The sequence below is a fragment of the Myripristis murdjan genome, chromosome 24 (genome assembly GCF_902150065.1).
Source record: "Myripristis murdjan chromosome 24, fMyrMur1.1, whole genome shotgun sequence".
Taxonomy (NCBI): Eukaryota; Metazoa; Chordata; class Actinopteri; order Holocentriformes; family Holocentridae; genus Myripristis; species Myripristis murdjan.
In genome coordinates, this window is record NC_044003.1 from 21,799,762 (window position 1) to 21,823,403 (window position 23,642).

Below are 23,642 nucleotides of genomic sequence, written 5' to 3' on the forward strand. Positions count from 1 at the left end.
GAGTGAGACCACCCTGCTTTTGAAATTTAAAGGGTGTCGGTGTAATTACTGACTCAATGCTGACCTCTGTTGTTCAGTGAGAGCAAAACAGCAAAAAAAAAAAAAAAATGAGAGGTGACTTGATTCACTGAGCTCCTCTCTCTCTCCCTTCTTTCCTTCTCTCGCCCAGCAAGACCAGTAGATTCAAGACTGTCAAGTGCTGAGGTGAGCAAGATAAACCATGATGGTGTCACTTCGTTGTCAGAGATCATCAATTTCTTAGGGAGGGAGGGGAAAATTAGCCAAAAAAGATCCTCATGTCATCAGATTTACAATACATTTTGAATTTTGACATTTTGATTAAGCATATGGACTCGTCTACGTCTTTTTCCTTGTTAGTCTGCTATCTGTCTGGCACCTGAGTATCTATATTGGATGTGCATGCGCTATCTCTTTAGTAGTAAATTAGCTGCCTTTGTATAGTACAATACATTTAGTGAATTCAGAGAAGCTCAAGCAAAAAGCTATTAAAAAATCTGTCAGTTTCAGTGATTGGCAAAAGAACACCCCCTGATTAAAAAGGACTCAAGACATTTTTATGTATTTTAATCACCACTGTTAAATTTCAGAATAGATATCACCCACCAATTTATTCTGATACTATCTGAATGGTGCAAATGGATGATGGGACCTCGCTTGAGTGGCAGGGAAGCCTTCAAACAACAACAGCACAGCAGCCTTGGCCTGCTTCTGTGTGTATGAATGCAGAAATCTCTGGAGCGCCTGTGCTGGGAGTTTGTTACATTGCTTCACTTTCTATTTAGTAACCTCTGCTGATATTTACTAGTCACATTATGACTCAGGAAAGCAGAAATATTATGCATTGGATCTTTAATAACTGAATCCAGAGCAGATAAGTATAGTTATAATTGCAGCGATACAATCAATAAGTGAGGGAGAATGTTCAATCCAAAAGGTTATGGGCTTTCTATCTGGTATGTGTGAAGCTGGGAAAAAAAATAGCTGATATAGCTAGATCTTGCACTGTGCTCTTGTACACTGCATTTTGATCTTGCTTTTCAATCCATTTCTATATTGCTATGTTTCTCACAGTCAAAGACTATTATGACTTCAAGGCAGTAATACCAAATCGATGTGGGCGTTATGTAATGGCTGATGCTGGCAGCTTTACGTCTCCCAAATTAGCCAGGGGTCCCCTTTGGGTTCAGTTCCTAATGAGCACAAACCAAATTAAGCATTCGATTTAGTCTCTTTTTAGAAGATGAAAGCTGAAACGCAATCGCTAACCAATAGAGAAATTACTTAAAATATACACCAGAGCCCTTGCTCAGTATGAGCACATGCATGTACACACACAGTTGGAAGCCCACCCATTCGCACACACAGACACACTGAAACATACAATTATGATTCACTCACTGCAATTGAGTGCAACAGGTTTTGCTGTAGTTTGTACTGGCTCTCTATAGGCAACAAATCATTACTGGGCTTCATCTGAGGCAGCATGCTAACAGCTGGGCTGGGCAGTGAGACACTTTGAACACACTTCATTATTACTGTGTAACATCAAAGGCTGCATTGCATTTTGCATATTATAATTCATCCTACTGACAACCTTAGCTGTGCTGTTTTTTTTTTTTTTTTCCACACACACATACTGCACAATACGGAACCGTGAATATCTGTGCAAAGATGCAGCCTCTCCCTCGCCATAGGCTAACTGCATGATGCTGAGTTTTCTGATGGTGTAAATACATTCACAGTGCAGCACTGTACAGAGATTCATTACTCCCATTAGTGCTGTAAGTCACCAGCTCTGTGAGCGATGCTGTAACTCTCCAACACACCCAAATTTACCATTTATTATCACCTACGCGGAGAACGGAGAGCTTCGCCCAGCCGAGGACGAATTAAGACTGCACCAAAAACCAAAACAAAATAAGGCAAAACAAAAAAACACACACAAGAACAAGAGAGAAAAAAAAACACTGAAAATAAGCAAGCAAAGAAGAAGAAGGAACCACTGATAAGACATTTCTCACGATGACTTTCCTTAAAATGCTAAAGCAAATATCTGATCTAGTTGTTCACTGAAACGACAATGGCTTCCAAAGTATATATATTTATATATAAAACTGCTGGGAAAAGAGAAGTTCAACTTCTGTAATAGTTTTGTTCCCAGAACTGTTCTGCTGGAAAAGAAAGTTAATTAAACAGCACCCACAGTGGGGGATTTTAGAGGAGACTCAACTTTTTTAAAATGGCCTGGCACAGGATTTAATACATCTGACTGTTCCACTTTGCTAGTCCATGCAAGTCTGCTGGCACCTGCTTTGGACAGATGACATCAGTATCGCATGCTAACAGAATAATTTGGCTTTGAACTGCAGAGCCAAAAAAAAAAAAAAAAAAAAAAAAAAAAGACAAAAAAAAAAGACAGAAAAATACTAACTCTTTTGAGATGTATGTAGTCCACAATTATTTATAATAGATTAAAACAGCATTTATATATTTAATTATTGACCAAAGGGGTCCCTTAAAGTTAATTGCATTTATTCATTTGTATCATTGGGTTTGGGCCAATACAGGCGACTGCATTGATCAGCACTGCCTGCATTTTCAGAGAAGAGGCATCGGGCTGCTTTGAACACTTTGAGCTGTGTGTACGTTTGTGTTGAGTTTTGAGTTGGACAAGTGTATCAGGCTATAACCAGTCAGCCATCTCTGGAGGCAGCGCAGCATGAGGTGAGCCTGCATACCACCCACAGCATCTGCTGATGTCCTGCCGGTCAGCTCCGACAAAAAAACTGCACCGCGTGTGTGTGTGCGCGCGTGTATGTGTGTGTCTAACTGATGTGTGCTGTTTGCTCGCCCCTTGGTGTGTGAACACCCTGCCGTGACGATGGCGGCTGACAAGACAGCAGGTTTACACACACCCACTCTCACACACACACACACGCACACACACACACATTCCCGGAGGATCTATAAGCTGTGTTCTGAGGCATGGGGGACATCCATTACAACAACCCCTGTGGCTCAAAACCCCTGGAGCTAGCTGCTGGTTCCCACACACTGAGAGACAAACTGCCCTGCGCATGCACACACGCACGCACGCACGCACACACACACATAAGACACACGTGCACACACAAATACGCAAACGGGCGCGCAGGCACACGGGCAGAACAAGCTAATGGAAGTAGCTCCATGGACATATTCTCTGGCACTGACAACTCCAAGCGCCATGAAAAATTCATAAAGAACATCAGGACTGAAAGCAGCACACAGACTCCAGCAACGGAGAGGAGAGACAATCTGTGGCAGAGCTGGAATGAGATTGTCATGTTGATAGTATAGGGGGAACTGTTCTCTCTGTTTGGCATCACACTTTCAAAACACTCCATTCTGAGTGTATGTACCACGCAACACTGCTGACTGATTGCTCTTTGTGTGCGTGTGTGTGTGTGTGTGTGTGCATGAGCAAGTTCCAGTCATCAAATTTGGCTGCCCATGTATGGATTTGTGGGTGAACGAGAGGTTAAGATAACCTTGTAAAATCTAGTGCGGGTGTGTGTGTTTCCAGTCCCTTAATGAGCCACACACACACACACACACACACACCAGCAGGATCTCCATCAGTCTGCTGTCTCCTAATTGGAACCACCAAGGACTTAGCGGACCTCCAGCATTCATCTCCCAGAATTCAATGGGAGCACACTGCCATGCTGTCTACCAGTGTCACCAGAAAGAAAGAGAGTGGCGGGGGGTAATAATTGGAGGCAAGAGAGCAAGAAAGAAAGAAAGAAAGAAAGAAAGAAAGAAAGAAAGAATAGGTAGCACCAGCCAAAGAGAACCTGCCTACTAGTTTGACCTTTGCACAATTACTGGCGGTTTGAAGGGATGGTGGTGTGGGAAGCTGATCACAGAGACTAACTAACTCAACAGAGAAGACAGCTAACAGCAGGTGGAGAAGTGGAGCAGATCCGCCTACACATACTCATGCCCATACACACACACACACACACACACACACACACGCACATGCACAGACATACCTGTGTGCACGAACACAAAAAACAAACAAACACTCATCAAACATCACCAACCAGGCAGCCGTTTGGAGATGCGCAGCATGTGGCACAGTGCCATCCTCACAACCTCTTAGAGAGAAAATAAATCAGTGATTACCATGTATCCCTACGCCTTAAGCAATATCCCTGGCATATGTTAGACAGTTTAATAGAAGCGAGCAGGAGAAAACTGTGAAAAATAAAGGGCGGAAAAACACACCGTACGCCGTATTCTTGTGCATTTGTGAGTCGAACGTGGTTCGTGACCTCTCCTGCACCTTGTCCTCTCCCTTACTCCAAACTCTCCTGCAATCCACCACTGCACTGTGCCCGTTAAATCTGAAATGCCTCAAAAATAACCTGTGTACAGTGAAGAATTTATCAGAAAAAGGAGATACGCGCACTAACAATCCCTGTTGAATCAATGTGATATTATTGTCATCATGGAATGTGTATTCATGTGCATCTACGTTGCATTATTTCCCACTTCTCAGCAGAAAAAGGCCAATTAAACTGCAAACAATTTACCACTCATTTTCCTGTCTCCTGAGCACCGGGCCAGTTGAAGATGATGGACGCAAGCAATTTCTTATACATGGCAACCATGCAAATCACTTTCAGTGCCGCTCCCTCAGCTGCTTTCCCCTGTGGTATTCTAGATTGCAGCCTCCCATCCTAATTGCTCCCAAACAACTAAGGCCAGCAGCGTGAGTTAATTGAGAACGAGAGATGTTGATCTCCCATGATAGAGAGTCTTGCATAAATGAGTATTCCCTGAATAGCTACACACATCAAACTCCCAAGCACAAAATCCACTCTTTGGTCCAACCAAAGTCATGGTGAGTCATCAAGCTTAGGTACACAAGTGACAAGCTCGCTGCTTCACGAAGCGGTGGTGTGGTGAAAGCCAAACCATAGCTTCCTGAGCAAAAAATGGAGAAATCACTTTGCTGCAATGGCTAGTCAATGGCTTCTTGCAATCCTGGGCTATAGATTTAGGTGGCTGGCTGACTTCTTAATAAACAAAGAGAAACTGCTCACAGCCAGAGCCAAACCCATACGATACTAATAAATATGAATGTCCACTGAACAGTTAAAGTCTCAGGCGTGGGCATGCTCCTTGTTCACTTAAGTGAGAACAGTCAAGCAAATTTTTGTGGAGGACTTTTAGAAGGTAAGCACCAAAAAAAATCCAGGAATACCAGTAAGAATGTGATGCAGAAGCAGAACTCAAGTCCAAATTTCAGGCATTTAGAGCGAACATTAACAGATGGCGTGGTAGCTGCCTGTTTGATTGATGCCTGTTCATCAAACGTCCCTGTCCAACTTGTGCTATTCAGTGGCACTAAATCAAGAGTTTATTTAGGAATAGGGACTACAGTATACCACCGCATTTACCTCAGCAAAGTGTCCAAAATGTTTGAGAGGGACATTATCATGCAGCACCACCACTAAATTGCACTGTTGGTGAAAACGAAACTAAACCAAAGGACCCATCAAAATAGTTCACACTCTATCAGTACCAGAGTAGACTGCCATTTCCATCATCATCCTCTGGATTGGTAATCAACAAAGTACGTCAAACCGGTTTGGGTTTTATGCCATTATGAATGAAATTGCCAAGAGGGCCCTGATACATGATGCTAAATCAGCACTCCCATTCAAAGACTCTCAATCTGTGTATCTAGCGGCACGGCTAAGGGGTAGGAATTGATAGAAACCTCAAGGGCTGCAAGCAAAATTCTAATGTACCCTGAAATAGAATTGCTATGTTATTTCTATTATCTTGGACAGTTAGATCTAAATTACTAAAAACGAACACTGAGTCACTGAAGCAGCTCAGAAGCGATCTCATTATTTACTCTTTGACCTATGCGTTTGAAAGAAAAGTGTTGATAACAAGATACAGTGCATCAGTCTGTCCTACGGATCTCACAGCGAATTCTGCGTTACAGCGGTTTTCCCTTCTGATGGAAGATAATCGACACATTCTTACCCTCATCGCCAGTCCTGTCTGCTGAGGTTTTCCCTGCTTCAAGCCACTTGTGGACGTTTTTTTTTTAGCATGTTGCATAAAGCCCTTCGCTATTTGTCAAAGCGATTTAAATTTCAACACAAGCCAGTGACTTTTATGAAAGCTGGAGCTCAGACAACTGACAGAATCAATCCGGAATCGGTGGCATACCATTGATTCTTGTTGCGAGAGAACAAGATGCCATATAGAGAACGAGAGAACAGAGAGAACAAGATGTCCATGTGAGCCTAAAATACGGCTTGAAATAGATTTTTAACAGGGCAATATTTATTCTATTATTCTTGCTTATTTAACCTTTCTATTTTTCGTTCATTTGACCTTTTTGTTTTTAACCTGGCAGGCCAATAAAGAACCAATTAATATTAATAATGATAGCATGGTGAAAGGGCTTTTTGAAGGGAGGCAGGGGTACACTGAGATCCATTCACGGTGAACTTCCTGCAATTATTTCTACATGATTAAGAGCACAGTGCATCTACGGTGCAAGCCCTGGATGTTATATGATAACACAGCGAGTCACATTATCCTCCCATAATGCGTGTATTTGTGTGTGCATACATGCACATATAAGTGTGTACAGTATGTGTGTGCCTGCGAAGGGAAGAGGAGAGGGCAGGAAGCTAACATGGTTTTTCATTAGTCATCCCACTGCAAGGCATATGATCAAAGAAATGTTCAGAGTGCTAAATGGATGAAACACAGTATAATCACTGGAGCTGAATCTTCAGAGGAGAAGAGTCAAGAGTAAGACTGGAGGTTGGCTGTGGGCGTGATGTGCTCTGTGTATACCCCGCAGACGCAGCCGGTTAAGTGACATATCTAACGCCAGGTCTCAAACCATTTATGATGTTTGAAGATACTGATTTCAACTGGCACACATGCATTAATATCCCCCGCCACTGGGAATTTTGAATTGGCTGAGAAAGAGCGCCAAGCTTGAAACGCATTGCGTATCAATATAGTAGCTGCATCACCCCAACAGTTTATTGTGCTGCGCTTGCTTTGAAGTGTTATTCAGTTTGGAGCGCTAAAATTAGCAAATAATTATTTTTTTGTTCTCCAGCATCACACGGTTCCCACCTTCTTCATGTCATACATTCTCACCAATTGTGAACCGTATTTATTTATTTATTTTTTTGCCACTATTTTTTTTCTCTGAGTTGCAGTCTGGATCAGACTCCAATCCAGTGTTTGATGGAGCGTTCTGTGATGCGCTTTACAGAAAAAGCACATCACAAAACATTCTGTATATCTCATGGACCTTTGCCAACTGAAAATCTCCTGGTACACAAAACATGTGAAAGAAAGATTATCTCTGAGCTAGTAGGATAGCTCAGAGAAAAATGTTTCCATTTTTAGTTCTTCGATGAAATTTCGCTGAATTAAAGGAACAGCTCAAAAAGATACAAAAAGATGTTTTCCCGCTTTAGTGTGATTTGGTGAGGTTTCTATCCCTTGTCTCTTGGACACGAGATGTCACTGGGAACTATTTAGTATCAAAGAACTTCACCTGGGAAAGATAGATATCGTTTGCCAGTGTTCTTACGGAGGAAATAGTTTGCTGCTGTGGATAATGCTGGGTATTCATGTCTCTGTTTTTGAAAATAGCTGTTGTTGTTGATTTTTTTTTCTCATGTAATTTTGTGACCATTCATAAAAGCATACCCATTCAGCCCCATTGTACTGATATGTTAGGAAACAGGGAAAACAGTGGCATACAATCTTAAGAAAGTACCTAGATGGATAGATTGCAAGTAGCAGTAAAAAGGGAAAATATCCTCTTTGGTATTTTGGGTAAACTGTTCTTTTGATATTTTAAAATTAGGGCCATTTTTGGGTTAGAGGCTTACATATAAACATTCTCTTCTGACGTGTCTTTTTTTTTTTTTTTTTTTTTTAAGTAAATGTTCTAAAAAAACATATTTTGTATTTTCTTCCCAAGTTCAATTATATGAGTATCTGAGCCACTAAACTGGTTTTGTTTCTAAAGTGCTGTATGCCAAACTGATTAATTTCCCAGCTGGTTTGCAGGAGAGGCCTGGCGTAGCCTTTGAGTTCAAATTAAGAGAGATCTTCATAAGTTCACAATGTTCCTGCTGCTCGGGTTAGACCAGCAGACCCCAACAATTGTGTTAAGGGTTCACATCACATATAGCTCCTCTGCTACTTGCCCTGTGTGTGTGTGTGTGTGTGTGTGTGTATGTGTGTATGTGTGGGATAAGAAGTGAGAGGGAGGGAATAAGAGAGAAATGTGTCTGTGATGTTTGTACGTCCCACTGGAGCTGTCATTAATTAAGCGTGAGATTGGCTCTTTCTACCTCCCACCTCTGTCTCGATCTCATTCCGCTGATCCTGAGATGTCATGGGATTCAACACTTCTCACCTCAGAAAACCTGAAGAAACAGCTAGTGTTGGAGACCAAAATAGACGTGCGAGAGGTTATTAAAACACACACACAGTGCGCCGTGCACGTGCACACGCGTACACCCACACCCACACCCAAACCCACACCACATATTACTCAGACACACCTCTCAACACACAGGCATGCTTGAACCCAACACTGTCAGATATCTAGCTCCCTCACCACTGCAGTATATCACTAATGATAGCTCAACTCCCGTAACTCCCCTATACTACCCTGCGGGGCAGAGAAATCTGCCAAACTGGTACAGGGCCTCTCCTTACCTCTCACACCACAGTATTTGACAGTCAACTGGGGAAATGTAAACCTAAAGGCTTTGGCAAATGAAATTCGGTGACACTGTGGCGTGAATCAAAGCACACACTGCCACGGGAACCTGTGGAGGAAAGAGCGACTTCAAAACAAGGCGTGCCCTCAGACGGAGCACAAAAGTAAAGTGAAAAGTTTGCGAGGTGAGGGGGATGAGGAGAAACAAAGCGGTTATTGTTAAGTTACCAAAGTGCATCATCTGGCTAACAGCCGCATCCTGGGTATTGACAAAAGAAGTATCGCTGCATCATTTAACCTTGAGAAGGAGAGTGCCTCATATAAAAGCTCTTTCATACCACACAGAACTTTATTGACTTCTTTTGATATTAATAGCCTGTGACACAAAATGCTATTTTCTCAGTGATGCCATGCGTCGTCGTTGTTTTTTTGTTATCTGATGTGACCTTGTTGATGCTGCCGGAGACAGGAGTGTAATGGATCTCGGCTCAGTCATTATCATCACAGACTACTGATGCCACACACAGACAGAAGGGATAAGGAGGGCAAAGAAAGCCTACTGTTTGGACATTCCAAGCCCACATGTGATGGCTTGACACTGGCACTTTGTATCCCTGTTCTTTTCACGACACAGGGTATTTAGTGGCTTTCAACAGAGGCGGCGAACAGCTCTGATATTGTCCTCCCCACACCTGCAGTGATATAGATGTAGAAGTGCTGGCTGACATGAGGGGCCATCATTACTGAGCGGCAGACAATCTGCTTTTGAGGTGAAGAGGCCGATAACAGCAGTCCCTGTCTGTCGCCTATCCCCCCTCCCCAACCCCGTCTCACCCCTGAGGGAGAGTTATTGCTTTAATATGAACAGTGAATGGTTCAATTTGTCCTCCGGGTGTCAAAGGACTGCTCGGCGTGATTACTTTCTTGGCACACTGGTGACATTCATTGGCTTGGAGTCAGGACACATTGGACAGAGGTCTCTGTTAGACTGGAGTGGTGAGTGAGAGATAGAGATGGACAGAGAAAGAGAAAGAGAATGAGAAAGAGAGAGAGTGTGAGAGAGACAGACGCAGAGAAAGAGAGAGGTGGCAAGGCCAGCTTTGCTCAACAGTGAGCAGTTGGACTACAACACGATATATGAATGAAGACTGAAGTCCTTTCACCGTGATTGAGCAAGCAAGTGAAAGAAAACAGTCCAACTACAATCTAACTACTCACAAAGTCACAGCTACTAACTATAATGGGGACGGAGCAAATCAAACAAAATACAGAAACAGGACATTTCACCTAAATGCAGTTTTATCGGACTGGAAGACGGTGTCAGAAGCAGCAATGTGTGTACGCAAACTCTTCACACAGCCTCTCCCCCCTCTCCCCCTCCACAAGTATACCTTACGGCAGTACAGAGGCCAGCCTAGGACAAACTTTGCTAAGCTCTGTGCTTGCAGGCTAATAGCCAAGCTAAATCAACCGTGGCGTGTTTTGTTACATTTCTTATCACGTTCCCTTTTGGACGCAGAACGTGGCCTTTTCGGCTTAGTGCCACCACTTCCTCGGTTGTTGAGCTCGTTCCTTTTGTGGATGCCGCCATTGTGAGTTTTCAAGAATGGGAGAGCGCTTCTTTTAAACAGCAGGGGAAGAAGCGGGAGGAATTTCTGGCAACAAACTTTGAGGAGGAGGAGATAAGAGTTGCAGACAGCTGCGTGGCGCTCTGTGTGAGTCGGTGTTGCTTTATATGTCTCACAAAGTTTCCATCATGCACATATTAATTTCTGAATTTTTAATGAGCTGCATAGTGCAGGTTTAAATGGTGTAGACCTCAAATAACATTGAGCTTATGGACATACACGCCCTCCACCCCCATACACACACACACACACAAATGCACACTGTCTCTGACACATTGTAACTCTCAAACCTCTTTGAACCTTGTACACTTCTCCCTTCCCATCTTTCCCATCTTACCTGAATGGTAGGCGGTGAGCGTTGCTTGCGGCTGGTCGTGGTGGAGAGTGTGGTCGTCGTCTCAATGAAGGTGGTGGACATCTCTGGTGGCACCGAGGTGGTGGTGCGTGCCGCGCCCCTGCTGGCCGGCACGTCACCCACCAGTCTCACGCTGCCATTGACCTTGATATTGGCATGACCCTCAGCGGCCATGTTGAGAACTTTAAGGCCATTGTAGTAGAGGCCGGAAAGCTGGCCCTGGTAGGGCCGCTTCCGGTCATTTCCCCCGATGGAGATGGTGGCCTGAGTGTTGAAGATGGTCAGCTGCCGGCCTGGTGCAGTAAGGAAGTGGGAAGGGGTGGGCAGGAGGGAGAGCAAAGAGGGAAGAGAGTGTTAATATGTCCAGAGGTGGGAGACGCTGAAGTTATCTGCTGTGGCAAACAGATGGCTATCATGTAATCTCTACTTTTTAAATGCTTTCTGCACTGCTGCTACACTTCTCAACCTTGAAGAGGAACTATAGTACTTATGTTCCATAGATGTAGGGATGTGGGGCTTTTATGTCTGTCTGATAACTTTATATAATGGTCTGCTGTTCAACTCCATAGGCCCATGCCTTCTGAGTACAGATGGAGTGGAGAAAGTTCATTGGCTACAACTGTAATGGTGATGCAAATTGCCTTTACTTGTCTTTTAAGAAAGGACTAATACAACTGACTAACCAGTTTTCCAACTTCTACTTCTATCCTACTTCTGTGTATTTTAAGTGACTGCAGCTATAGGCATTTTCGCCCAAAGCAGCCTTTTCTCTGTGAGATTCAAGAAAAAAATAGCACCACCACTTCATAAGGCGACGTACAAATGCAGGTCTGGAAAATGTCTTTGAAAAATAGTTGTAACACGTTGCAAGGAGCACCTTGCCCTCTTATTATTCTCTGGACAAAACAGCAGACTCATGCGGTGAAATGATTAATAAATATGTATACAGGCCTTGGCATATTATGATAAAGTATGAGCAATACGCACTCACTACATGCCATAGTAAATTTCATTAGGAGAGACCTAAATATCACAGTCAAAACAGATTGCTCATGCATTAGTTATGAAATGAAAATACATAAATAAAACTCACAACAGAGGAATCATAATTAAAAATCTAATTTCTATAATATACAGACACATACCAATGAAGACTTGTTATATTTGCCACATTTACACAATTACAATACACTGGGCATGGGATGGCAGGGATAGGACTTTCATATCACAAAAGAGAAAATGAAATAGCATGTGTGGAGTCATGCATGCAGCAATAATGGGATTTTTCAGACCTGCTTATGTTTTAGCGATTGTTAAAGGGACTTTATAATCAGGTTAAGATGTTTATATGCAATGGCCTTTAAATGCAGTTTATAGTCTTATTATGTTGAAGGGGGGAATTTAATACAGAACAAAAAAAGGGGGAGCAGAAATCTTTGTTACATCCAATCTCCGCAAATGTGATAACCAGAAATGAGGAGGTGACTTGATAAGCACAGTGCACTGATTGGAAGTCACAACTATTTCAGGGCAGAATGCACCTTGGCAGGCTCACTGCGGCACTGTGCTGACAAATAGACTCCAATTAGCTCTCCATCACCAAACAAGAGAGGACTTTATAGTGGATGATGTGTATAAGTACAATCAGATAAATTACAGCAGCGGAAAGCACCTGCTGTTTGGAAAGTTTTCAGACAAATATGCCCACTGATTAGTTTGTTCTAAAACATTGCAGAGGATTTAAACAGGGGGAGCAAACTCCGCTTTAAAACAATGGGCCTACTGTCACAGCGCGGAGAGTGATTTCCCCAAGTAATTTTGGTGAAAATAATTAAGAGTATTTAATGCTTAAAAATGAAACTGTTACATCCTTTATATGAAATAGTGCAAATCTTGTCCCAGTCCCTTTAACTAGACACCATCAATGATTCAACAAAATTTAAATGATGATGATGACAAAAGGGAATGGGAACTTAAAAAAAAAAAAAAAAAAAGGAAAGAAAAAAAGAAAAGAAAAACAGCGCTTTAGTTTACTTTTTTTTTTATAGGGTTTAAGGAATGGTTATTCATTCTCAGGGGTTGGAAGGAACAAGCCGATGACATGACAGGAAAATAATAATAATAATAATAATAATAATGATAATAATAATACTAATAATAACAATAATAATATAATAATGATAAACATTCTAGAAGTCTGGTGAAGATTTACCTTTCTCCTGAAGCCAATCTTCTACTGGCCGGGTATATTTGAACGTGATTTTCTTATTTGCCATTTGATAGCGCTCAATGTCGCTGTTGCCTTTAAAGTTTGAAAGTTTAATAAACAGCTTGAAACAACTGGCAACTGCAACAGACATCACTCACATTTAGACAGTCGTTTATGATGCGTTTTATCTTTGTTTAAAAATATTTATAAAAGTGTTAGAATGATTTTTCAAGTAGCTTTAGTGGTTGGTTTAAACTTTAGATTTATATGGCACACTCCACACCGATATATAACAAATATCCATGGATACAAAGCACAGTACACATCCATAGCAGTCATGTGAGAGAAAGAAATTGCATAAAAAACCCCTGCAAGAATAGGTTATTAGTGGGCAACAATACACATTCATCAAGAAACCGCATCTCAATCTCCATATTAAGCACCATAATTCTTTCATCATATCACACAATAAACACAACAGGAGGGATATCAAGTGGCTAAAAAGGTAGCCATGCATTAACTGCCTTTCTCTGAGGCAAATTGGAGATAATTTGCCTGGATTAATTTTCCCACTGGACACCACCTGCCTTTATGTTTCCAGGGCCAAGGAATCACTCAGTCCAGCTATTTGGAAGGTAAGAGCTATGAGCAGGCTTGCAGGGTGGTGAGGAAAGCTGTAATTTGAAGTACTGCAAACCTATTGGGAGGAAACTCCCACGGTGACACAGATTTGAAGAGGACAATGCATACAAATGAGATCATTACTGCCATGGTGGGAAGCCTTTTGGGTAAAAGTGCCACCCCAGCTGCTAGGCTCTCCTCTTTTGAAACCCTGGCAAACATTTTCCAGGTATATGGGCATTAAAGATAATAGGCAGCCTCTGTGAGGAATGTATAGAATCTTGTGTATGTACTGTAACATAATTTCTGGTATGATATGGTTTCACACTGTGTGTGAGCCAGACTTGTGTATTACTCAAGCCCAGGACTCAGACCCTTTTTTTTCATGACTCGTGACTTGACTCGGACTCGTGCACTGATGACTCGGACTTGGATTCATGTATTTAACTGCCTTTGGTCTTGGAAGCAGCAGTTGGGGACTCAACATTTTTTTTCTTTTTCTTTGTCATACAAAGGTGTAGAGACTTACTTCCTCTCAAGGTTTTAGGCTGTATACTGAATTACATGCATGTTCAACTTCCTTCCACCTGCTCATAGTTTGCAGCATGCAAAGTTGCAGGAGGAAACTGCCCAAGTAGTGCTCTTCGCCTATACAGATTTTACAATGGATTCAGCTAAGATATATGTTAGATCTGCAAGCGAACAGTATAAGAAAAGACAGGAACAATGTCAAATTTTAACAGACATCTGTCAAGGATGCATCCAGAAAAGTGATGTGATGTAAAAAGTGAGCAAACATTAGCCGTATTTTCATCAGCAGTTGTGTTAGTGTTAGGTAACATTATCACGAAACTGACTGCATGACCTGACTGATTGTCTGTCTAAATGCTTAAAAATCTGTCTAACCTCCACGAGCGAACTAGGGATGTAGCCAAAGATGTTAACATCAACAACAAACAGAGCGGATCAGAGCTTGGACATCGCCTCAGACTTGGACAGGCGACTATGGCTCAGAATGTAACTTGGACTCAAAACTGGTGACTCGGATTTGGACGCATGTAATGGGGACTCAACTCGCTCTAAACACTGACTTGGACTTGAGATCTTGTGACTCAACTAAAACACTGGTGTGAACCTGATGCACTCATACCGACTGCAGACTGAGACATCCTCTCACAAATGCCACACGTCTCTTGACACGAGGATGGAGACGTGTGAAGACAATGAGGTATGACACAAGATGTAAAAGCCTGTGTAAAATCATGAATGCTTCCATTAACTTCACTTAACGTCAGGTCAGTAGGTATGTGGAGAAGCAGACACATGGCAACACTGTTTCAAACTGGAACTTTATGGGTTGTAGCACAATTGAAAGGGCAAGACGACATAATTGTGTTAATTATTATCAAAATCTCTTTCAATTGGCCATAAAGTCTGGCAGTTAAGTGCAGTTTCCTTGGCTGACATATCGTTGATGTCATGCACACACAGACCTGTCACCTACAGTTTCTGTTCTTTCATCTAAATCACAATTGGCCATCTATACTATTCATACCAGGTAGGAACACATGAAGAAACTGCCCTCGGTTCATTTTAGTATGCATTTTGCTTTCCAAGTGCAAACAACTGCTGTCTATGAGATGTCTACATCCATGTCCATAGTAGAGGCTGACTGGTGGGTTTTTTCTTGGCTGATACTGATAATAATATTTTAGGGCAAATATTTTACAGCCAATATGCAAAATTAAAATATTGGCCTGACACATCAGCCAAAATAATGGGCTGGCGGATCTCTTGGAGGAGGATCAAGATGTGCATTTTCAGGTTTCTTGGTTAAATATTTGCACATACCGTAAGAACAAATAACATTGTTCCACCTGCCTAGATTAATACAACTGAAGGACAAAATGCTCTATAGTTTGATTAAGCCACTCCGAACAAGTCTAGTCTAGTTTGAACACTCCTATAATCACTTATTGTGCTAGGCCCCACCAAAACGCCATGCCACAAAATCACTGAGTAAAACAAAAAGCCATTTCAATGTTTTCAGGCAGTTGAGGGACTATGTGGATCAGGGTGCTCGGGAGCTAAAAGACATTGTCTGCAGTGTGCCAGCAGGTTAATCAGCGACTAGCAGGGCTCCCTGCTCATTCTTTTGATCCCAAGCAGGTTTGGGATGGCAGCCAAAGACACACTTCCCTGGACAAGGGCCACAGAGGGAAAGAGGATGGTTGTACGAGAAACCATGGAGCAGATGGAAAGGTCAGGAGTTGGGGAGACAGCTTTAGTACATAAACAGCTGAATCTGAAAACTGACATTGACTGGCTGTGTGAACCGCTCTCTCAGCTTATTCCCCCTGTGCTTAGTGCTTATTGTTCAATCTCCCAAAACTTTCATAGTGATTTTGGTGTAACTGGAGTGAAATCCAATCTGAAACTGAGAGCGGGGGTGTAAGATTGTTGGGTATTGCTAATGGGCTAGTCTCAGGTATAGCGTTTACATTATTCTTAGTGATTAATGAGGTGACAGTCTTGTAATGAATACACCAGAAGCTAATTGTCCAACTAATGAGAAAAATCTCTTCAGTCTGTCAATTTGATATTCAATTTCTAAAGGTCACTGTGAAATGGATGACCTTGCCAATAACAGCACAACTGTTTTATTATAAAAGCTCAATATTTATTTATTTATTTTTTTCAAAGCAGAGTGGGTAGTTTTTCCTCTAGGACATTTTTTGTCAGTCTTCCAAGAGGAAAGTGCACTTTAGCACAATTATGGGTTGTTATGTGTATTATGTTGTATTTTTACTGTCAAAGAACCCATATTGATCTAATATAAAATAGACAATTTTTAGGTGAAATGCATGGTTCAACCTGCTTTAAAAAAAAAAAAAAAAAAAAGGTAAAAAAAAAAAAACAACAACTTGTGAGTGTTTTGCATATAAATTCTACATCAGATGCACTTAAAACAATTTTGATGTGGAAAACCATCTACACTAAAGCCTTATGGATCAGTTTTAAAACCCCTTGTTTTTGGAGTTAAGACAAAGAAACAGCCATGAGAACAGCAACCACTCAGGTATTTGTGCTGTCAGTGAAATCCATCCAATTTGTCTACCAGTCTGCCTGTCCATCCATCCATCCATCCATCCATCTTCAAGTCACTTTCCATGATAGGGTCACAATGACAACATGATATTCCCCTACACTTTTTCTCTTACTTTTCCCGGTAATCCCCAAGTGCGTCCTGGCCGCCAGGGAAATGCAATCCACCTTTTGTGTCCTGGTTCTACTGCAAGGTGTCGTCATAATTGGTCATATCCAGGACATTTCTAAATGATGATACCCAAGGGGGCATTTTCGCCATGATGCCCAAAAAAAAAAAAAAAAAAAACGAAACCGATTCCTTGCAGTGTGGAGGGGCACTGGCTCAATACTGAGGATCTTCAGAATCACTGAGCTCTTCACTCTATCATGCAAAAGGAGGCCTGCCTCCCTGCAATGAAATCTCATCTCGGTCGCTTGTATCCTCAACCATATTCTCTCAGTCACCACACAAAGCTTGTGACCACAGCTGAGGGTCAGAACAAAGATTGACTGGTAAATCGAGAGCTGTGTTTTGTGTCTCTGCTCTCTCCTCACCGTCACGGTCTGATGCACCAAACCAGTGGTCAATCTCTGAATCCCTCTCACCCTCACTTGTGAAAAGACCCCATGATATCTGAAATCCTCCACTTGGGTAGTTGCTCCCACCTCACCTGGATTGGGAAAGCCAGCTTTTTCCAGGAGAGGACCCTAATCTCAGACTTGGAGATCCCAACTGTGTCACATTCAGCTTCAAACCACTATAGGAGATTACAGTCTGATGAAGTGAGAAGGCCATTATCTGCAAATGGCAGATATACCACCACTGGACACTCCTCAGACCTTGGCTGTGGCTTGATATCCTGTCACTGAACATCACAAACAGGAAAAGGGGACAAGGCAAACCGTGTAAGAATCCAATGCCCACCTTGAACGTGTGCAACCAGTTCTTCCTATATGATGTGAGATTCATAAACCTTTTCATAATCCACCAAACACACATAGATAGGATTAGCAAATTCCCATGACTCCACGATTATCTGCTAGAGCGTAAAAAGATGGTCCACAGTTCCATGACTAGCATGGAATCTGCATTTCTCCTCCTGAATCTTGCATTTTGTATTTTGACTCGCCAGTATCTTGGCTTAGGTTTTCACAGGGAAGCAGAGCAGCATGATCCCATGACACTGGAACCAGCAGCTCGGCTAGAATTATTCATGATCTGTCATCGTGACAGACAGTTACAAAAAATTCATCAAAGTCTATCTCTACCTGTCATTACACTTGTTTTCATGTTAACTGACAGATTTGTTTTTCATTGTATTTGGCGATGTGTGTCAGTATTATGTTTAATTCTAACATTTACCTGACTAAAATAAAATGTCAATTAAAAATTTTAAAAAAGCTATCGTCACTTGTTGCTCAGCTAATGTATCTGCATGACAAATGTTAGTCCTCTGTTAAGACCACAGTCCTAACAATAAGTGAGAGAAGCTGAAAGGTTGTGAAGGAGTTTGAGAATGTGGAACATAATGTATAAGCTAACAGCACCACTAAGTAGGCTACATCTCCTCTGATCACAACAGAGGTGACAGACACAGAGAGCAGCAATATAAATCATCATGGCAGCACCACAAAAGAAGGCATGGCTAAAACTACAGTCGACTGTGCATGCTTCTTTGCACCCCAGTGTAAGCTGTCAGCGCACAGGCAGGACGTATTTTCTGATCTTCTAATAGCAGACTTTGCTCAGCCACTGCAGGCGTACGCCAGCATGCAAATGGTGTGGACTCACTGTTTTCACAGATTAGTCGCTGTTGCATTGCAGTCCATTTGTGTTAATTTGCTTCCAGCAATAGCCTATATTTTATTCATCAAAATGACGGCTGTCATTTGGAATATCCATCAAAGCATTTAAAATTCAGTAAATGACAGAAAATTCTCATTTAATGCAATCCCTGAGTTGAAGCACAGCCTCCAGTTCCCTTTTTTGAAAATGAGGACCACAACCCGGGTCTGCCAATCCAACAGCGATGTTTTCAAAACCCATGTGACATGGAAGAGACGTGTTCACTATAACAGCCTAACAATAAGAAAAAGAAGAGAAAAACAAAAACAAAAAAAAATCACATACAATATACTGCAGAATTTGTTCACAAGTACATATGCAAAAATAGACTAAAATCATCCAAAAGTCCACTTGTACATCTAAATCCCATTTATTCTAAATATGCTTTGGATGCTGGAAATACAGCATGCTGACAACACACTGAATTCCTTCAGTCACTAAAAATCTATATCCAATAAATGTCATACACTGTACATGTAAAAAAAAAAACAAAACAAAAAAAACAACATGTAAGAACATTTCTTTTACATGTAAGAACATGTAAAAACAACAGCTCCTTGATTACGTTGAAATATATCTAAACATATTTAGATGCATGCATACCTTAATTACTTTTTTTTTTTTTTTGGCATTTTGTTAACGCACAGTTCGTTTTCCAACTTTAACTACACGACATGCACCAGTCTATAGGGATCCTTTGACTGTGCCATCAGTATGGCAGGGTCTTGGTATGCTAATATTAGAATACTGCAAATCCTAAAGAGTCTTTATTTGGCCTTTTTTTTCAATATTCTCATGTCACAGGATACAAATCCGTACCCAGGCAATGACCCTGCAGCCACGACCATAAGACATCCTAAAAAGCACATCTGGCATATAGTTTATTGGTGTCTGGGTGGGTGTGTATGTACAGTTTGTGTATGTCTCTTTTGGCCCTAATGTGTGCTTCTCCATTTCGTCTCCCAGCCAAAACAATGTCTAAATGTTTCCCCTCTGGTGGCAGCTACTCAGTCAACACAAACACTGGCACGGCGACAGTCATCTGATGGTTGGTCGGTTCGTTCCGTTCAGTTTGTTTGCCAGGTTGATCTCACTGGGGTTCCATCATAGGGCCAGCGCTGAGGGCGCATCCAAACAGTGAAAATGGCTACTGCGACAGGCTCCTGGCATTTTCTCCTTTTGGGGATGATAAGTACATTAGATATACCGTGGTCTTGTCCAAAAATCATCATTCTACAGCTCAACTCCATAGCTAGCTGTCACGGCCCCTGGTTATGAGCATCCTACACCACCCACCTCCTTTCCAATCTACTCCCTGCTTTCATCTCTCTCTCTTTCTCTCTGTGCCTCTCTCTGTCTCCTTGGCCATTCATTTCTTTCTTTCTCTTTACCACAGCATCCATCCAACTATCCACCTCTCTTTCATCTGCTCCCTACTACCCTCCCTCCCTGTCTCTCTTTTATGCAATCAGCCTTTCTTGCTCCTTGTGGTGGAATCTGTCCTCTTCAGCTACAGCCTCAATTCTGCCATCATCTATCTACTTTGCTCTTTCTCTCCTTTCCCTTTTTTCCTGCATATATATATATATATATATATATATATATATACATATATATATATATATATGTCACTTTTTTTTATCTCTTGTCTATGCATTTCTGTCCTCGACTCCATTAAATGGTTCCCTATTCCCTCAGTGTTTGCATTTTGTTTCCATTCAGCCATGTCCCTGTTTCTATCACTTTCTTCTCTCTATCTATTCCCCTTCCATTCTCTCTCAGATGTCAGACAAAGCAAGCGAGTAGATTCATCATTTATCAGGTCGCTCTGAAGTTTATGGTGTTCAAAGGATGAATTAGAGCAGCGGCTTCTGCACTCAGCTTATCTGAGTCCGCATGGTGAGAGTGACAGAGGCCACAGCGAGATTGTGTCTCAGATAGGGCTAATCATGTTTGGCCTGGGGGACGCATGAGGATTTATCTCCCTCCTGAGGAAGAGTTTTTGTCTGTATTGCAAGTCACAGATTGGCAGATGGTTTGAGAGGTTGCTGCCTGCTGTGCCACTTCCAGGTTGTCGCAGTCTGTGTCTGTGTGTGCATATGTATGTATATGTAAAAATGAACGCAGGGTTTATTGTTGCTGTGAATACCCCTGTCTTCTACATCATACACATGCACAATTTATTGACAACAAAAATGCACATGCATGCACACACACACACACACACACACCCAGACACCCAGACACACACACACACACACAGAGCTGCCCTTAGGCCCAAGAGGCATGCTAAAGCCAGTGGTCATTCATCCGAGACAACTCCTGAACCTCAGCCAGCTCCGGCAAATTGTGATGCACAATTTCCGCCTGGCTCGGTCCAGTAATTCTTTGATTTAAAGATTCAAAGTCACGCAAAAAGATCATGTAATCCAAAATCAAAGAGTAGATAGCTTCAGAGTGTTATATAAGGAAACTGGAACCATCTCACTAAACAAAGAGAAGCCCCTGCAGTAATTTGGGTTGTCACAGAAGTACACAGGTTTCTAGAACAGATACATAGCTCTGATGAGCACTGACTGGAAAAGGATGAGAAACATGGATAAAGAGGAATTTGGGGACAAGAAAAGACTGAAAAAGACTGGAGGACTTGCAGGGCACTGTTTGGAGAGGCAGAATAATTTGAGGAAGAAAGAGACAGAAGGCAGGCACACAAACACACACAAGCTACAGGAAGCCAGATGTACAGATGCTGCTGGATGGGATCAGTGAGGGTATATTGGGTACAGATTACTGAGCTTGTGAAGTACAGAAGTCCTTTGCTCTGTCATCTCTCCATTTTTTTCATCATACATTTGCTGCTTTAAATAAAAAGTTTTGTTTTTGTAAAGTATGGCAAAAAAAAAAAAAAAAAAAAAAAAAAAAAAAAAAAAAAGAGGAAAATGGCTGCAACGAAGTCACCTTTTGATTGAGCACTGTTTCAGAAAAAAATAGCTCTTGTCAATCAATTAAAGCCAGGGCAGTTTGTAAAGACCTGAGTGTAGCCCTCTTTATATGGCAGCAGATCTACACTTCACTGGGCAAATTTTGCAAACACGGTGAGTTGTCCAATTTTCCCAATCAGGGCTATTTTGCAAGCAGCTTTGACTGACATGCAATCCACAGACACCTTTGTCCTCACCTATTCCCTGCCATGAGAGAAAGCATGCCCAGATCCGGTAACTGTTTATTGAACGACCTGAGAGCCTTGTGGTGGCTGCTGCCTTCAAGTTAAGCATTAGGAGTGTGAGGAGGCAGTCGATGAGTCTGCACCCTAACCTGTAATTACTCATGAGATGACAACGCCTTTACAAGGAGGGGGGGGAAAAAAATCAATCATCGTTGAATTACTATCACTGAGTGTCCTGCAAATTACCTGCGCAGAAGAGAAAAAGAAATTACCACGTCTTCGATCCCCCCACCTCAACTCCATCCCAAGACAATGGCAGGCAGACAGAATAGGGAAGAAACCTCTACGGGATCACTTGGGAAGAATCCAAGGCTAAAAAACCTTCTCTCTGTTGTGTGTTGCTCAAACAGAGAAACATATTCAGCGTGATTTTTGAAAGGACACTTAGATCATATGTATTGGCCCAAAGAAAACGGGCTATTGATGGAGGAAAGCAACCACTGAGCAGTGGTTTGAGGGACACTTACAACATAATTATTAAGGTGTTAATTGCTCAACTGCAATTTAAAGCTGCTGGTTAGAAATAAACAGGTGAATGCTTGTGTGTTACAAAAATGGATACAAAGGGAACCTGCCAATTATTAGTTCTTTGCAACAGTGCAATCACATTGCTCGCTTGATTAGTTCTATTTGTTCAAGGGGTATTTGTGTGTATTGTGTGTGTGTGTGTGTGTGTCAGGGAGGGAGGGAGAGAAAAAATCATTTTTGTGCATGTGTGTACCACATGTTATGAAGTTTCTGAGTATTTTCCAGCATTAGTACGCCTGAAACATAGTTATGAAACCCGTCTGACTTTGTTTGGTCAAAGAAAAGCAAAAGACAGCCAAAGGCAAAATAAAGCCAAAGACAGAAGAGATTAACATCACCTGTACTCTCATTGAACCCAACCTAACAGAGTGCCAGGTCATGCCAGGAGAGGATGCTGCCCTGTCCTCAGTTAAGGAATGCGACCAGGAGCATGCTGTAGGGCTGCTGAGACATACGTCTGAGAAGTGAAAGAGATCAACTCCTATTTGTTCGCTCCACACCGTTAGATAGCGTCAGCGTTTCCTGCCCAAGATATTTTTTTTTTTTTTTTTTTTGCTTCTTTAGAAAAGCATCTGAAACAGCATTTACACCATGTGGTGCTAAATGTGATTTCTTTTTCCTCAGCAGGTATGGCAGCACATCTAAGCCGAGTGGTCAAGCCTGCTTTACACCTGCTACAAACCGGAGCCACTGCCTCGTCCGTGCCTTTCAAGCAGACACAAGTATCTCTGCATGCCTATAAATAAACTTCTGATAATGTGTTACTCACTACTCATTTCAAAAGTACTCCTCTACAAATGATGTGATCAACATGTATTTTTACTTTATGTTCCTTTTTTTCTAACGGTGTGACAATTCACTGATGCATCTAAATGGCTTCATGTGTTCGATACAGCTACATCGATTCAGACAGCCTAAATCGCTACAAAGCTGGGAGTGAATTGTGGAAAAATCGATGTGGCACTTGGCATATCAATACATCGCAATATGACGGGCATATGATTTATTTTTGGCATCAACTAACTGCTGTTGCTACGTTCACATTGTGTGCATTTGTTTCCTGTTTTGCCTCTGCCTGCACTCTCTCTCTCTCTCTCTCTCTCTCTCTCTCTCTCTCTCTGTGAGTGTGAGGGGTCACGTGAGGTCACATGACCCCTGCTTCTCTTGCTCAAAGACAACAAGCGCTCCCTTTGCCCTCTGCTGTAATTCCTCTTCATATTTCAGTTGCGCCACCAAATCTTCATAAAGTGCAAGTGTGGACTAAGTTTGCCTTTTATAAGACTTCGCTGTAAAAGTAGAGTCGTAAGAATGGAAAAAAGACGCCATCAAAATGTTCCTCCAC

The 23,642-nt window shown here is 41.9% G+C and overlaps 1 protein-coding gene across 1 annotated transcript in view; it reads right to left on the reverse strand.

Annotated features, from left to right (window-relative positions):
* nrxn3b (neurexin 3b) overlaps nucleotides 1–23,642 on the reverse strand; it is a 302,450-nt gene that overhangs the window by 20,667 nt on the left and 258,141 nt on the right. Inside the window, exons 20-21 of the mRNA XM_030047060.1 lie at nucleotides 12,996–13,085; nucleotides 10,766–11,076 (exon numbers count right to left, since the gene is read on the reverse strand). Coding sequence (XP_029902920.1) covers nucleotides 10,766–11,076; nucleotides 12,996–13,085 — 401 coding nt within the window. The remainder of the gene's footprint in view (nucleotides 1–10,765; nucleotides 11,077–12,995; nucleotides 13,086–23,642) is intronic.